This window comes from Nuphar pumila, chromosome 10 (genome assembly GCF_984573655.1).
Source record: "Nuphar pumila chromosome 10, dmNupPumi1.hap1.1, whole genome shotgun sequence".
Taxonomy (NCBI): domain Eukaryota; kingdom Viridiplantae; phylum Streptophyta; class Magnoliopsida; order Nymphaeales; family Nymphaeaceae; genus Nuphar; species Nuphar pumila.
In genome coordinates this window covers 39,424,747-39,442,453 of record NC_143258.1, presented here as the reverse complement: position 1 = coordinate 39,442,453, position 17,707 = coordinate 39,424,747, and the positions used below count along the sequence as shown (strand labels likewise).

At 41.1% G+C, this 17,707-nt stretch overlaps 1 protein-coding gene across 2 annotated transcripts in view; it reads right to left on the bottom strand.

Moving 5' to 3' along the window:
- LOC149826702 (Flavin containing amine oxidoreductase family) overlaps positions 1-17,707 on the bottom strand; it is a 78,954-nt gene that overhangs the window by 13,439 nt on the left and 47,808 nt on the right. For both annotated transcript variants that reach the window (XR_016434786.1, XM_090018949.1), the window contains exons 4-7: positions 7,263-7,410; positions 7,109-7,189; positions 6,091-6,262; positions 3,808-3,967 (exon numbers count right to left, since the gene is read on the bottom strand). Coding sequence is in view for 1 of the 2 variants with exons in the window: in XM_090018949.1 (XP_089875075.1) it covers positions 3,808-3,967; positions 6,091-6,262; positions 7,109-7,189; positions 7,263-7,410 (561 nt within the window). In the remaining variant the exon portion in view is untranslated. The remainder of the gene's footprint in view (positions 1-3,807; positions 3,968-6,090; positions 6,263-7,108; positions 7,190-7,262; positions 7,411-17,707) is intronic.

Genomic DNA, 17,707 nt, shown 5'->3' with positions numbered 1-17,707 from the left:
TTGACTTGATGGACTTTGACTGGAGGGAAAAGAACTTCGACAATGTTTTCCCAATTGACATGTTTCACACTGAAAGGAAACTGAAGGAGGTATATGAGGAATGACACGACGAAGTTTTGTCACTGGAAGGTGACCCAGATGATGATGTCACAATAGAGGACTTGAGGATGATGAAGCAGCAGAATAGGCCGAAACCTCTGGTTGATGTAGATAATACAGACCACCTATCTCATAGCCGCTACCAATCCTTTTCCCCGTCAGCAAGTCCTTAACTATGCACCCCATAGGATAAAAAATCATCCTACAATTCAACTCTTTTGTCATTCGACTGACGGATAATAAATTCTGTGAAAATGAAGGAGTATGAAGAACATGCGACAATTGAAGGGTAGGGGAAATAGATATGTTTCCATGCCCTACAATTGGGGAAGAGCTCCCATCAGCAAGAACTACCCCTTTTTTATCAGTCACAGGATTTAAACTTAAAAAGTTACTCGAATTTCTGCACAAGTGTCTGGATGCTCCAGAATCAATGATACACCTACCACCTTGGCCAGATAGGCCATCACCTGCCAAGCTCGCAACCTTCGCAACAGAAGACTTCGAAGAGCATGAGCATAAAGCAAGAAGGTTGTTATATTCAGCTCGGCTAAGAGTTACATAATCATTGGAGTAATCTGCATCTGATTTAACCACTTGAGCCATAAGGACAAGTAATGGGTTAAAAACGAACAGGTACAATCACACACGCACACCAACAACCAACTATGAAACCGACTATATCTCGATTAGAAATTACCAATGAAATCTGAGATACACGATTGCTGCCTGTTTAGATCCACACTTCAAGTATAATTTTAGAGGAACTTGACCAAAACCTTCCACCTCAACAAAGGATTGCTATAGAATGTATATCAATACCACACATCAACATGATAAAGATGTGTTTGGTTCATACCTGAAACTGTGACACTTCCAACTGACAATGGTAGACTCAACTCTCCACCACAACAGTCAATCTGATATAAACTCAAATCAGATCCACAACAATAGACTGAATATCACGACCCATTTCATAACTGAATAATATGAATTCGAACTGATCTACTCAGCAGTTGCTACCATAGACAATACCAAGACCGTGATGCGACTAGTTCATGACGGAACTTGCAGACTTGTTCGACATCCAGGCTACCACCATAGATATGATCAGAAGATGCAAACACCTAAACCCCTTTCTGGATGATCTCAGCAAAACTATTGAGATGCTTATACTCCAGCAAATCAATATTTAAGCAAGCATATCAAGTTGGGAACCTAGGTGTTGGTCTGCAGTAGATGACTTCAATTACACCAAAAACAAATATCAGATCTGAATATGATCTGACTTAACATCACCACGTCAACCCACATGAACAACAACCCACGTCAACTCAGAGACCGTTGATCGCCAACATCACAACGATATTAACAGCAGAAACTCACGACCACACCAGATCAGATCTGATCACAGCATCTTTAACACACCTGCAATGAAGACTAATCTGGTCCACACCATGCGACAGGCTCAAAATCACCACCAACTGCAACCTCGTCAACGCCACTACTTCAACACACAGATATCAACCTGCTGCTCCAGCTTGCCAAATCACGATGATCCATATCTTTACACAAATTTGTGTGGATCTTATGCCCATAACTACCTTACCAATCAATCAGACCCACACCCCATTCAGATCAATGACATATGTGAGTCATGCAACTGCAAAGTCAGATCTGCGTCCAGATCTGATTGACTTCTACACTTTTCAAATCAGCGACAAGACCTTTTCACGACCACACAACTCACGACTACTGCACTCAGATCTGAGACTAGATCTGATCCACGACTTCAACCTCAACCACAAGATTAAGATTAGATGTTAGATCTGAATCACATCAACAACTTTCAGATCTGCGACAAGCCAGATCTGTATTAGGTCCACACGTTGACGGCGGCTGCAACTTTGATGTTCTCCAGACGCCACCCATGATGATCTTCAGCTACCCAGAGATATGCCAGGCTTTGGTACCATGTTGAAACCACGATAGAGTATGCAGGAATCGAGGCAGAGAGAGAGAAAATGAGAGAGGGAAAGTCATTTTCTATTAGGGTTTAATCTCTACTTAAATAGAGATTAAACAAGAGCACCAAATTACAAAAATACCCCTCACACAATATATAATAACACGTAAACCCAAAATGCCCTTATAGCATGTCTCAACAGAATCATTATTGTACCTATCTATTACCAGGCCAGACACTACACGTGCAATACATACTGCAAGTCTGTTTCAACACGCGCCCACATCAGTTCACATGAGTGTCGTATTAAGAAAAGCTCGATATATCAAAAAAACTATATCTAAAGGGCTATTTTTATCCTCTTCATCATCTTTAAATCTTATTGCTTATACTGATTCTAACTGGAGAGGAGATCCCAATAACCGTCACTCAACTACAAGTTTTTGTGTGTTTATAAGTGATTACCTCATCTCTTGGCGATGCAAAAAACAACAGAAAGTGTCGTTATCTTACACGGAAGCTAAGTATAGGGCGATAGCTACAACAATGACCGAGGACGTGAGAATGAGATCATTACTTTCAGATATGGGTGTTGATGTTTCAGAACCTTTAAAATTATGTTATGATAACAAAAGTGTTATATAGCCAACAATCGCACATTTCATCAGCGAACTAAACATATTGAGATGGATTGCCACTATGTTCGAGAAGAATACTTGAAGGAAACGATTACTTTACCATATGTTTAGTTTGAGTTTCAGATTGCGGACTTCTTCACTAAAGCCTTTCCTCTACCAAGATTTTTGTATCTTCTTAGCAAACTTTCGGTGATTTCACCGTAAGTTTGAGGGGAAGTGTTAAAATCGATGTCACAGAGATTCGGTCAGTAGAGTGCCGCACCCGCATCGACGCGACATGACTCGGGTGTGGGTGCAGACCCGATGCGGTCAAGCCGACCCTAGGTGCAGTCAATGCACCCAGGGTCATAAATGTCCAAATCTGGACTTTAAAAATAAAAAAATACCGTTAAAAATAGTGTTACTGGTGTTAATTGTTAAAATTTAGTGTTACTGTTCTTAACTGTTAAAAATTATATATATATACCCTCCCGCACCCAATTTTTTTGAAAGTGCTGCATTGCCGCACTCGCACCTGCACCTATGTGAGATATGTTAAAATATTGTGTATATATTTAGACCTAACTGATACAATATACGTATATCAAGGGTATTTTGGTCATTTAATAATATGTAATTTAATACAGTCCAATAGGGACTGTAAAGTATTTTTTGTTTTCTTTATTATGTAAATTCAAAAGAATTATTGGGAAGACAATCCAACTAGTCATTGGACTGCCCCCAACAGTCATAAATTTTGGACTTCCTCCCTTCAAGGCATGTGAGACTATAAATAGAGCCTCACCTCTCTATGTAAAATATGCTTTTTCTAAAGCATTTTGTGTGTTAATACAAAATCTATTTTTATATTGTGCTCTTGTGGAATTCATGCTTTCGTATATCTCTTTTATGAGATTGTCATCAATCCACTAGAGACCATAGTATATTTGTTCACTTGTGTAGCCCTTAGTTGGCATTGTGATTGTGCACTCTTGTTTCATTACAAAATTGACACTCAATAAACAAGCACAGAACCTCAAAGGATCTAGCATAAAAGTAATTCTACATTCCTTTAAACACAATAAATGACAACTGGAGGGGTTTCATATGGTTGCAAGAAATTACCCAGAGTCTCTACTCCTTGACTACGTGGATGCAACTGACCAAACCCCTTAAATTCACCATTTATCAAACACTCATTTCGGATTGCCTCCTTTGGATATGACAATGTAACTGCTGCAACAGGTGGATAATAAATTTTTGAGAGTGCATCTGCAGCAGCAACCTGAAAATGAAAAAGCCAAGGAAAAACCACAATAAACCAATCAGGTTCTACCCATTCATTGAAGGTTACAAGAACAAATAAGATATGTATGTGGCATACATAGAAACTATTATAGAACACAAATAAGAGACCCTGTATAATAACTTTTCATCCAGAGAAAAGAATGTCTAATGAACTATAATCACCACAAATCATGAGTGACCATTAATATCAGCATCTAGCATTTCTCATTAAAAGATCATTTTCTCAAAAAATCTCAGCAATTTCATGAAGTAGAAAACTTCAAACTTTCGGGGAAAAAAAAGACTAATGATGGTACTATTGTGATATTTTAAATATCATCTTGAGTACAAGTACAACTTTTCTCTTTTTGAATTAAATTAATTTTTCCCTTGATGCTCTTATATTTTTCAAATCAACAGAAATTAAAACTGCTAATAAGGCATTTTAGTCGTGTCAACTTTTCAGACATTTTAAAAAATTGCCAAGCCTTTGTTAAGAAAAATAAGTATTTGCAAATTCCCCCAAACAATTGTGACCTTTATCATGGTAACCATGGCAATTACACATCATAGGAAAGGCAGTCTACTAAGTTTAGTGCACATAGTGATCCTAACCAAGAATCAATGTATTGAATTTTTAAGTTTTAACTCTCAAAATATCATATTTGTATGAAGAGAGTACAATCCAAATGTTGATTCCTACTACTTCAACCATGCTGAACACCTCCATGGGGTCATAATTGCTTAAAATGACCACACCCTATGAGTTTCAACTAAGGGGTTTGGAACCCACGAGGGCGTATATATGTATATATATGGGAAAATATTGGCTACCATGGAGTGTACCATACCCTCTACTTGAAACAATCCGCTCTTTCACATTTTCTTGGTTTTTTTGTGAATCAGGTCTTACAGATGATTTATATGGTTTGCTTAGTCAAAAATATGTTTTAGATCATCCGATCATGTTGTAGAAGAAGATTTTCAAAGGGCCACAAAATTCAACAGTCTACAATGCTTCAAATTTTCAATATTAAGAAAATCATATTTTTACAATGAATACATGCAAACCAAAGTGCATTTCGTAGTAAATGGACCATACTGAACACAATCATGGGGTCAAATTGGACAACTAAAGCTCACGGCTATGAGATTCAGCTAGAGAGCACCATACTCTAGAGTGTAACCAATATTTTCAATATATATAAGTAGAGGGACACACACACACAGAACAATGCACAACTATACTACGTTTTACAAAATGCAAGTTATAGACTGTGGATATACTATCATCTTTGATGATCAGGACACTCATAATAAGAGTAAGGAAAACCAAAAACAGAGTTAAATGTACAGCATCCAACAACTTAAATATAGTTTCAAATGAAATTTAACTGGAACAGGGACCACACTTTTAGCACAGAAAAGTTTCTTAGGCAACACTTATATATTTAACCACATTAATGATGTACTAAGGCCATTTAAAGTAATCCCTACCTAACAGATTAATCATCAAGTCTGAACTTTCTCAGATTGGCACTCACCTCACTAACACAGAAATAGAGAATAACCAACTAAGAAAGAGATTATCTTAGAGGACAGCACCTTATTTGAAAACTAAACAGCAAATTATTTGAAATCTGAGTATGTAAAAACATGACTAATAAAACCTTTGTGGAGTAACCACCAGAAATGGAAGCACTAGCCTAAGCCCCTAAAAACAGTTGAAACATAAAACACCAGCTCTAAACACCAACGTATCAACTTTCCTACAAACCACCAACCATTTTGAGAGAGAGAGAGAGAGACAGTCCATGTCTGTGACACTTTCCACCAGTTGGTCCCAATATTCCCTTAAACATCCAGCAAATCCCTTAAACTTCTATCAATTAAAAATGACTCCATATTGCTAACAAGCAACAACCAGATCCATGATGTAAAGCAGGAAGTTCAATGATAACAACATAAGCATCATATACACCAAGACCAAAAGGAGGGGTCTTCCATTAGCTATTGAGATTTGATAAGGAAACTCCTAAAAGTACTAAACTTTGATGCTCAAATAGATGAGATGAAAGAACATGATTTCATTGATATCATGACACTTGTGAACAAACTTACTGATATAGGACGCAGAATGCTGCTTGCAACATAGGATGGTACAGTAAGAACAACACTCTTAGTCTGGACAGAAGTTGGTCCATCTGGTGTGTCATACGATAAAATATAGCCTCTTCCATCCAACCTTCTGATGCTCAATAATTTCCAAGAGATTTTGACTTTATCACTTAACCTAAATATAGGATTAAGCTCTAACATTAGTTTAAGCAGCAAAACTAATGGAAGAAACAAAAAACATAACCAAGTTACCTGAGTGGGAACAAAGTCAAAATGAAGCAAATTTGACAACAAATTGGAGCATGAACAGCAAAGTGATACACTCATATTAGCAGAACCATGGTTTACATTTACAACAACAAAGATATGCAAGATTTGGACGTCACATCATGGATACAGCTGTAGACACAGGAATACAGCCATTTTTATGAAGTTGCCCAACATGACTAGCATACAAGCAGATACAAGGCGGGAGTAAAGGATGAGTATCCATTGATATAGATTTGGAAGTACAGATCATAAGAACATACACAAGTTGGAGCCAAACTATTAGAGCCAAACTATTAGATGAGCTCATCAAGAAACTACATATTATGAATGTTAAGTGAAAACGGCCATTACAAAGATTGAGAAATCAAAGATAGCATGAATACGTGATGTGTGTTTAACTATTATTAGAATATCACATGCATAATGGAGTACATAGACCAAATTTTCACATTCTTTTGTGTCTAATTAAACAATTGCACAACCGGGCAGTTATGAACCATGCAAGTATTATTGTGAAAATGGTCAGGGGGGATAGGAATTTCAAGATGACATGCATATATCATAGAACATTTCAACATCCTGCCTAAATTGCCCTTTTCTTTAAAAGTTGGAATATAAGATCTTTTAAACTTAACCACCCGGTTATTTTAAAAAGTAAATAGCAAAGATCAAACACATCAACGGAATTTCCCACTAGTCTGAGCAAAGAGCATGTGTAATCCCCACTTGAAGTGCATGAGTTCATATATACCTGTTAGAAATGGCATCAGGCAGCATAGCAAGTCCTTTTCTAAAAGATCCAACAGTCTGGCCCTTTGGTTTTGGCAAACGTCTGCATATTAAGTGAATATCAGGAAATATTGTAAAATTAATTCAAGCAGAAAATTTTAGCTTATCATCATTACGGATCTCGAGGAGGTGGAGGATTTATCCGCCTGTCCTGAATAGCCTTTAAGGTACCACCAATGACGCTACCACCATTCTGCTCGAGTCTCCAAACCTTTCCAAATGCAGCCTTCATGCTAAGTTTTGCAGGATCCCCAGCATAAACACCTGCAGGGAAATGCCTGTTATCAGAATAAGAATGGCAGACGGTACTGGAAGCAAGGCAACAGTTTTTGCATACACCCACAAAAACACATGGTTACCAAGAAAAAAACAATATGAGACATGCTCCTACAGGTAAACGGTAAACCAATTCAGATGATCTTTAATTAGTTTCATTGTGTTAAATTATATATATATATACATATATATATATATATATTCTGTTTTTCTGCTGTATGTTCAGCCATTTCACCCGCATATAGGTGTCAGCCTATTAAAGGCTTATGTTTCTTTTTCTTATTTACCTTTTGTACTTTATGGCTGTTGGGACAGCCCAAATAGACGTTGGGCTGCTCCCTGCTCCCAACGTTAAAGGCACATGTTTCTTTTTCTTTTTTGTTTTTCTTTTTTGTTTTTCTTTTTTGTTTTTGTTTTTGTTTTTGTTTTTGTTTTTTACCTTTTGTACTTTATGGCTGTTGGGACAGCCCAAATAGCCGTTGGGGGCTAACCCAATGTCAAGTTGACCTGCCCCCTTCCCTCTCTCTTGTATTATAGATAAGGGATGAAGCCCCTTCTATCCTCAATGCTTTTCTAAGCATTCCTTAATGAAAGTATATATTTTTTATATTGTGTTGTGTGTGCCCATAGTGGCTATTGTGTATGCCCATAGTGGCTAATTATGTATGTGTGTTATGTTCTTGAGATTGTTCCCACTTCGTATTATTTCTTGGTGAATTAGTGCTTGTGCACTCCTTATGTAAGTGTGTTGATCCTTATTGGGATCTCGTTTGTATTTCCGCTTGTTTCATTGCGTGGTAGGGATTGCGTAACTCTTCTTCTCCAAAAATTCATGATTGCAAAGGAAGGTCCATCCACAAGCAAAGTCTCCCTCGATCCAAATGGGAGAAAAATAATCCATGACTGTGATTGTGATGCAGAGCAGGATGGGCCTGGGTTTATACCGCGTGACTCACGTAGGGGACTGGATTTGCACTTTGGAAATCGGATCCAAGCAGTGGATCCAATTCCCATACTGGTTCCAAAACGTGGAGGGGAGGTACCACTGTGTACCAATGCCGGGCAAGCATAGAGAGTATGGGTCGGACCGCTCCAGATCCAACAGCAGGCCAGAGCAGCATCGGCATCGGGTCCGGGTCCGGGGCCGGACCCACTACCCGGATCCATCCAAAGTCTTTAAAACCCCTCTAGGGTTTTGTGCGTAGGAGCAGATTGATTCCTTGGAGCAGCCTTATTTCTTCAGCAGTTCCTTTTCTTGCCTTTACCAGTGTTTTATTCTTTATTGCATTTGCTTACGTAGTTTATCATTCAGCCTATTGTCTCTTGTCTATTGAATCCATTATTTTCAAATAAAAGAAACAGACCCACTGATTTCCAGTGGGCCTTCCTCTCCATTTCTGAGCATCGTTCGACCATAAGAATCGGATCATTGCAATCAGTCGACTGGTGTCACGCTGCCAGCATCTCCACTGCATCAGAGTGGTATCAGAGCCAGCGCCTTTCTCCCCGACAGCAAGATGAGTTCGGAGGTAAGGGGCGATCCGGCGACGGTGATCGAGCAAGAGGATGCCGGCAACGCAGATCCGATGCTGCGGATGATGGAGATGATGACGAAGATGCAGGAAAATGTGTTGCGTATCAGTCGGGACGTGGAAAGCATATCACGGCGACTTGATGGGGTCGAAGGGTGAGTCGCTGCCCTTGAGTCGCCGGTGGAGCCCTCTGCGACCTCACGGCAAAGACTGGGGGTTGCGTTGGAGGTCGTAGCAGACGCGGAAGCAGTCCAGCCGACGCCCTGTCAGCCCGACTGTGTCGCTGCCCCGCAACCAGCATTCTCCCCTCCATTCCCGAGTTCGACAGCAGCGGCGTCACACGCAGTAGGTACCCCCCATCTGAACCAAGAAAATAGGGCAGGGCAACCCCACACACGGGGATGATGACACCTTCTGGAACGAGCATCCTGCAGGAATGGTGGGGGCCCGACAGCAGAGAGCACCAGAGTGCCCCTCCACGTATGGGGTGAAGTTGGAGCTTCCAGAGTTCGCAGGTCGGTTCGATGCAGAGCAGTTCTTTGATTGGTCATATGTCGTCCAATTCTTCTTCGACTACCACGATGTCGTCGAGCACCGTCGTGTCTCCCTAGCCTCTACTCGGTTGAGAGGCCTAGCACATACATGGTGGGTTGAGATGCAGCGGTCGAGGGAGCGACAGGGGTTAGAGCGTGTACAGACTTGGGAAGAGATGCAGCGGTTGATACAGTCTAAGTTTGTGCCGTCAGATCACGCCGAGAGAGCCTACAAGGAATACCTGACCCTGCGTCAAGGCACCAATACTGTGGCGGATTACACTGCGGAGTTCCATCGCCTTTCCCTACGAGTGCAGATCGAGGAGACCGCCTGCCAATAGGTCACGAGGTATATTTCTGGTCTCCGTCCTGCTATTTCTGACGACTTCAGTTGTATCACAGTCGAGTCACTGGATCAAGCAAGTAGTTATGCTATAAATGTGGAGGAGAAACTGAAAAGGAGGCAGGAACATAGGACATCCCGTAGTGATCAGTCCAGTCAACCCAAGTCGAGTTTCCCAACTAGGGGAGCGAGCTTCCCTAGGAAAGAAGACTCAAAGTCAACCCAAGGAGTCGACCCTAGCAAACCCGATCAGTCTGGACCCGCGTACCACACCCGATCCAAGGGTAAGCCCAATGAGTCCATTGTTCGTTGTTTTAGGTGTCAAGAGTTAGGTCATATTGCGTCCAAGTGTCCCACCATGAATAAGAACACTCATCTAGCAGAGGGCATTGTTGAGTCTGCATCCGATAGCGAGAGCGAGGGTGAGTCGCTTGTTGAGGGGAATGACGAGGTGAAAGTCGTAGAGTTCGATGGCAACATCGAAAATTTGTTAACCATCCGTCATGTGTTGACCACATCCTGAGAGTCGGCCCCCACAAAATGGTTGCGAAATAATATTTTTAGAACTCGGTGTAACTGTGAGGGGCGTGCGTGTGATGTTATCATTGATACTGGAGCGTGCGAGAATATGGTGTCCGAGAGTGTCGTGTCCACTTTGAACCTAAAAACAGAAAAATTGTCCCAACCTTATAAAATGGCATGGTTTAAGAAAGACAACGAGGTGCCCATCACCCTGCATTGTCTAGTTCGGTTCTCTATGGGGGAGCATTACCACGATGAAGTGTGGTGTGACGTGGCGCCCATGAGTGTGTGTCACATCTTATTGGGACGTCCCTGGCAGTTTGACCGTAAGACCATCCATGATGGCCGTAGGAATACGTACACATTTGTCTTTCAGGGTCATAGGATAGTTCTCCTTCCCACAAAGGAGACCGGGTTGCCCCGGCTCGCGAACCTACTAGACCGATCTTATCTCCTTGAGCTACCCAAAAATTGACATTTTTCTCCTACATTTATTGTGCCTGATCTAAGTGCTTACTGTAAGAACAACAAGTCGTCGGAGTCGACTTTTTCCCAACCAGGGGAGAATGATGCAGAGCAGGATGGGCCTGGGTTTATACCGCGTGACTCACGTAGGGGACTGGATTTGCACTTTGGAAATCGGATCCAAGCAGTGGATCCAATTCCCATACTGGTTCCAAAACGTGGAGGGGAGGTACCACTGTGTACCAATGCCGGGCAAGCATAGAGAGTATGGGTCGGACCGCTCCAGATCCAATAGCAGGCCAGAGCAGCATCGGCATCGGGTCTGGGGCCGGACCCGCTACCCGGATCCAGCCAAAGTCTTTAAAACCCCTCTAGGGTTTTGTGCGCAGGAGCAGATTGATTCCTTGGAGCAGCCTTATTTCTTCAGCAGTTCCTTTTCTTGCATTTACCAGTGTTTTATTCTTTATTGCATTTGCTTACGTAGTTTATCATTCAGCCTATTGTCTCTTGTCTATTGAATCCATTATTTTCAAATAAAAGAAACAGACCCACTGATTTCCAATGGGCCTTCCTCTCCATTTCTGAGCATCGTTCGACCATAAGAATCGGATCATTGCAATCAGTCGACTGGTGTCACGCTGCCAGCATCTCCATTGCATCAGATTGCCTTCAAGCTAAATGATTCCAACTATTTGATGTGGGCCGCCGCTATGGAGCACCACATTAAGGGGAAGAAATTATGGGGGTAGGTGAGTGGTACCATATGTGAACCTAAACTCATACTCACCAAAAAGGATGGTGACCAAGTGAAGATTCTCAATGATGAAGAAAGAGAGATTGCACTCAAAGAACATTATATCAAAGTGGAAGATTGGGAAACCAAAAATGCCCCAATTCTTTCTTGGTTTCTTAATAGCTTGGACCTCAAGATTGAGGCAAGCATGGTCAAATTTAAAAAGGCAAGTGAGGCTTGGCTTTTTCTTAAGCATATGTTAGTGCAAAAAGACTTGGCATGAAAATATTTTTTACAAGAAAAGATCAAAGGTGTTAAACAAGGAGATAAGAGTGTGAGAGATTACTATGATACTCTTCCACCTCTTTGGGATGAATTAGCTTTGCTTGAACCTAATTAAGAAGGTTGTGCAATTGAAAACAGGCAAAAGCAACTTGAGGAAGAACACTTGTTCTCCTTCCTATTCGGGTTAAGACCACAGTTACCGGAAACTCGCTTCGGAAGCGCGATACTCCTCACTTTCGAAACTTCATGGGAATCTCGATTCCCCCACGCTTCTTTGCTTCCCACACGCATGGTCTGTTAGAACATCAATTTCCTCCTAGGCTGATCTGCAAAAGAGGGAAAGGTGAGAAGAAAAAAGGTAGAAAGAAGATGAGACACTGAGTCGATTTTACTGCACACAGGCAGATGATATTTTTCAATGTGTTATCGTAGCCTGGTTTAATGTATTTAAGCATTAGATATTAGGTTACAACTTAACAAGTTACAATATTACATGTGTGCCCCAGTAAACACATCAATAGGATTTCCGACCCAAACTGGATGCAGGCCCAAACTGCCAAACTGGGTCCACTGGGTCCAGCATACGACACTTAATACTCTCCCTCAAGTTGTGCATGGTCTTGAACCATGGACAACTTGTTCTTCAGAAACCAAAATCTGTTTTTCGTCAAACCCTTTGTAAACAAATCCGCCACTTGGTCTTCTGTAGAAATGAAATGAGGTTCAATCTCTTTGTCTTCAACCTTCTGTCAAATGAAATGTTGATCTATCTCAATGTGCTTTGTCTTACTGTGGAAAATAGGATTAAAGGATATGTTAATGGCACTTTGATTGTCACACAATAAAATAGACTTGGAAATTTGTTCTTCCAATTCATTCAACAAATGCCTCGTCCAAGTAGCTTCAACAGTTGCAGCAGCCATTGATCGATATTCAGCCTCAGTACTTGATCTAGCTACTGCTTTTTGTTTTCTACTGCTCCAGGATACTAGGTTCTCCCCGAGAAAGATGCAATATCCGGAAACCGACCTCCTTTCATCAGGATCTCCTGCCCAGTCTGCATCACTGTAGACCATGACATCATGTAGGATCCGGGTACAAATCTTCATCCTGTGAACTGAGCTTTTGATGTAAGACACTCGGTGTAGACAAAGGCTTGCAGTCTTGCATACCAAATTTCTTCAATAAATCTAGTGTGTATTTATGTTGTGTCAAGGTCAGGTAACCATCCTTCCTGTCTACCTCGACCTCAAGGAAATAACGCAAATCTCCCAAATCTTTCATCTTAAACCTTTGACTTAATAGTCGTTTTATTTCTTCAATGTGATTCATGGAGTTCCCTGTAACTATAATATCATCAACGTATATCAACAACAAGGTGGTTATGCCTTTATCCTTGAAGATGAATAGGGAGTGGTCTAAGAGAGATTTACAGAACCCATGCCTCCTTATTTCTAAGGAGAAACTCTCAAACCACGAGCGTGAGGCCTGCTTCAAACCATATATGGCTCTTTTTAGTCTGCATACATATGTGCTCGGGTCTCCCTCAGCATATCCTGGAGGTTGTTCCATATAAACTTCTTCCTTCAAGTCTCCATGAAGAAATGCATTTTTGACATCTAACTAACTCAATGTTCATCCATGTTTGACAGCTAAAGACAATATAATTCTTATTGTCCCCATTCTGACCACGGGACTGAAAGTCTTATCATAGTCCTGACCATATTCCTGTGTAAACCCCTTTCAACAAGTCTTGCTTTGTATCGTTCTATAGTGCCATCAGGTCTGTATTTGTTTTTATAAACCCACTTGGAATCAACAACATTTTTGTTAGGAGGTCTGGCAACAATTTCCCATGTCTGACATTCATGAAGCGCTTCCACTTCTTCACTCATGGCCTCAATCCATTTGTTTGATTTCACAGCATGATGAAACCTTATAGGTTCATCATGCTTATCAACCTGAGAAAGAAAAAGTTGAAGATCCATAGAAAAATTATTGTAGCTGACCCATCTGTCAATAGGATGTCTGATTCTATTCGAACTCCTCAGGTTTCCAACAGGCATATAAGTATCTTATCCAATGTAAGGAGCAGGGGGAGTACCTTTTTCTCTTCTCACATACACATACCCTTTAAATTTTTCAATAGGATGCGATTGTGGGTCTGACCCTTCTTCAGTGTATGAAGCTTCACCGACCTGATCCCCAGATTGAGGTAAGCATGCTTGGCCTGAGTCAATATTATTTTGGTCAGCCGAGTTTGTTTCTTGAGTACACTGAGGTGAGCAACCACCATAAGTATCTGCAAATAATTCTACATTCATCCACGGATGATAAACTTCTTCTCTGGGAATCCTTTGACTAGTATTAAATGAAACATCTTCAAGATTATTCTCGTCAAACACAACATTCCTAGAAATCTTAATACGCTTAGTCATGGGGTCATAGCACCGATAACCTTTATAATCATCAGCATATCCCACAAATCTACACTTGGAAGCCTTTGGTTGCAATTTGTTCCTGAGAGAATCATCAATATGAACATAACAAATGCATCCAAACACCCGCAGAGCATTATAATCGGGTTGAATGCCGAAAAGAGAACAGAATGGTGAACTATTTTGCAAAATTGTCATAGGCAGACGATTTATAATATAGACAGCTGATGGAATGCTTTTGTCCACAAACTAATGGCAAGATTACTGTCGTGCATCATGCTCATGGCCGTTTCAACAATATGCTTGTGCTTTCTCTCAGCGACCTCATTTTGTTGTGGCGTATGTGGACAAGACACTCTACGCTTTATTTCATTACTTTGGAGAAAATCAGTAAAATCCTTCGATGTATACTCACCACCTCCATCACAATGAAAATGCAAAATATTGGTAGAGAAATGGTTTCGAACAAAGGCATGAAAGTTGCGAAATATGGAAAAGGTTTCAGACTTATGCTTCATAAAGAATATCCAAGTATAACGAGAGTAGCTGTCAATAAAGATGAGATAATATCTACTGCCAGAAGAAGAGCATACGGGCGCAGGACCCCAAACATCTGAATAAACAATTTCAAAATATCTTGAAGCTCTTTTATTTATAGAATCAAAAGGAAGTACATGACTCTTACGCATCTGACAACTGGGACATTTTTTATTACTGATCTCAAGGGCTAAGCTTAATTTAGGAATTAATTTGCTTGATACAAGTTTCTCAAGAAAAGAATAATTGCAATGACCAAGACGATCATGCCAAAGACTTGGCTTATTACATCTGGAAAGACTAAAAACAGACTCAGGACCTGACTTAGATAACTCAGACTGAAAAGACTTAGACTTCAATAAGGGCTTCAAGACGGGACTGGTACGCGCAAATGGATCTTCCTTGAAGATGTACATATTTCCTTTTTGCTCCCCTTCAGCGAATGTCTCCCTCGTTTGAAGATCCTTGACATACACAGAAGAGGGAGTGAATTCAACATAAGAATGTGTATCATCAACAAGTTTAGACACAGAGATGATGTTATTTTTTATGTTAGGAGCATGAACAACATTTGACAAATTGAGAGATGATTTTAACAAAGGAATGATTACATTACCAATGTGAGAAATGTGATGGTGAGATCCATCTCCAGTAACAATACTATTTTTACCAAAGTAAGAAACCGAGTTCGAGAGCTTACCAACATCGCCTGTAACTAGGGGTGGCAATCGTGTCGGGTTGGCGGGTCGACCCGACGGGTTGGCGGGTCAGCATACCTCAACCCGAACCCGACCCGTTTATTAAACGAGTCGGCTGTGGCAAACACGAACCCGACCCGTTTAATAAACGGGTAACTCGACACGACCCGCCAACCCATTTAATAAATGGGTTGGGTTGGGTAAACGGGTTCTCAGGTTCGCGGGTCGGGTTGACGGGTTGTCGGGTTGGGTTGGCGGGTCGACGGGTTGGCGGGTTGACCCACCCGCCTAACCCGTTTATTAAACGGGTCAGCCGGGTTGGCATACCCCCAACCCGAACCCGACCTGTTTAATAAACGGGTTACGCGGGTCAACCCGTTTATTAAACGGGTTGGCTTAAGCCCAACCCGAACCCGCCTAAGAGGCGGGTTGGCGGTTCGGGTTGGCGGGTCGTGTCAGGTTTTGCCACCCCTACCTGTAACATGGGTCGCTGCTCCTGAATCAACATACCATGATCCTTGATCATTCTGTTTCAAGTGTAACCCAGACAGTGCGGCCAACAAAAGTTGTTTCACCTCCCCATCAGACTTGGTAACATTATCTTCCTTCTTGCTCTCAGTATTTTTCAATTTGCCTTTATTTTGAGGATTAAACCAGCAATTTGCCTTAATATGTCCCTTTTTATTGCACAGGTAACTGAAAAGAAGTAATCACTGTGTATATGTCTGACCCGATCCATTTATATATTGGATCGGGTCCAGACCCAATTGGTGTATATGTAAACTAACATGTTTAAAGGGGTATTTTTGTACCCTAGTTTTATTCACTTAATATATTTAATAGAATGAGAGGTGCAGCTGATAATCAATTGAAACCCCTTTCTCTGAAATCTCTCTCTCTCTCTCTCTCTCTCTCTCTCTCTCTCTCTCTCTCTCTCTCTCTCTCTCTCTCTCTCTCTCTCTCTCTCTCTCTTTTCTCTGTGACAGGTAAGCGTGGAGATCGAAGGCTCCTTTCTTTTATGGTATCAGAGAAGTGTGACGACTGTGCGTGAAGAGCTGCCTTGGCTTCACGGTGGCTCGGTTTCACGGTAAAAGGCAGATCCCTTTCACGGTGACAGTCGACCCTTTCTGAAAATATTCCCTCTGCTGAGATCGTGTTTCTGGAAGTATTTCACTGTGACAGTTTCACGGTGACAGTCGACCCTTTCTGAAAATATTTCCTCTACTGAGTTCCTGTTTCTGGAAGTATTTCACGGTGACAGTTTCACGGTGACAATCGACCCTTTCTGAAAATATTCCCTCTGCTGAGTTCGTGTTTCTGGAAGTATTTCACTGTGAGTTCGTGATTCTGAAACGACCCTTTCACAGTAACAGTCGACCCTTTCTGGAAGTATTCACGGTGAGTTCGTGATTCTGAAAAATATTTCTGAGTTCAGAAAATATTTCTGCAAAGTATTTCTGTTGTTTCGTGGGTTCTGGAAGTTTTTCACGGTGAGTTCGTGATTCTGAAAAATATTTCTGAGTTCAGAAAATATTTCTGCAAAGTATTTCTGTTGTTTCGTGGGTTCTGGAAGTTTTTCACGGTGAGTTCGTGATTCTAAATATATATATATATATATATATATATATATATATATATATATATATATATATATATATATATATTTCTGAGTTCGTGATTCTGAAACTGCTGTTTCGTGCATCACGAAGTATTTCTGTTGTGTATCTCCCATACTCTGTTGTGGAATACCTAAGTGTCAGCCGAGTGCCTTGTCAGTCGAGTCCTCTGCTGTGATATACCTAAAATCCTGTTAGCCAAGTCCTTTGTTGTGATATACCTAAGTGTCAGTCCAGGTTTTCTCAAAATGGATTTCTCTCATGGGCAGTCATGTCTGTCCTCAAGCTTTCTCGATCAACTAGTCTCTGAAAAATTGAATAACTCCAATTTCTTAACCTGGAAAAGAAAGATCATTCTATTTATAAAGAGTCAGGACCTCTCTGGTCATCTGGATGGATCTGTTCCACCGCCTCCAGAATTCCTCTCGCAGGAAAAGGCAGACGATAAAGGAGAACAATCTGTTGTTCTTCGCAAGAACCCAGAATATGTTGCTTGGATGAAGAGGGATCAATCGTTAGTGGCCTACATCACTTCAACTCTCTCACAGGAGGTCCTTATTGCTCTTCCTGATGATTGTTTGGC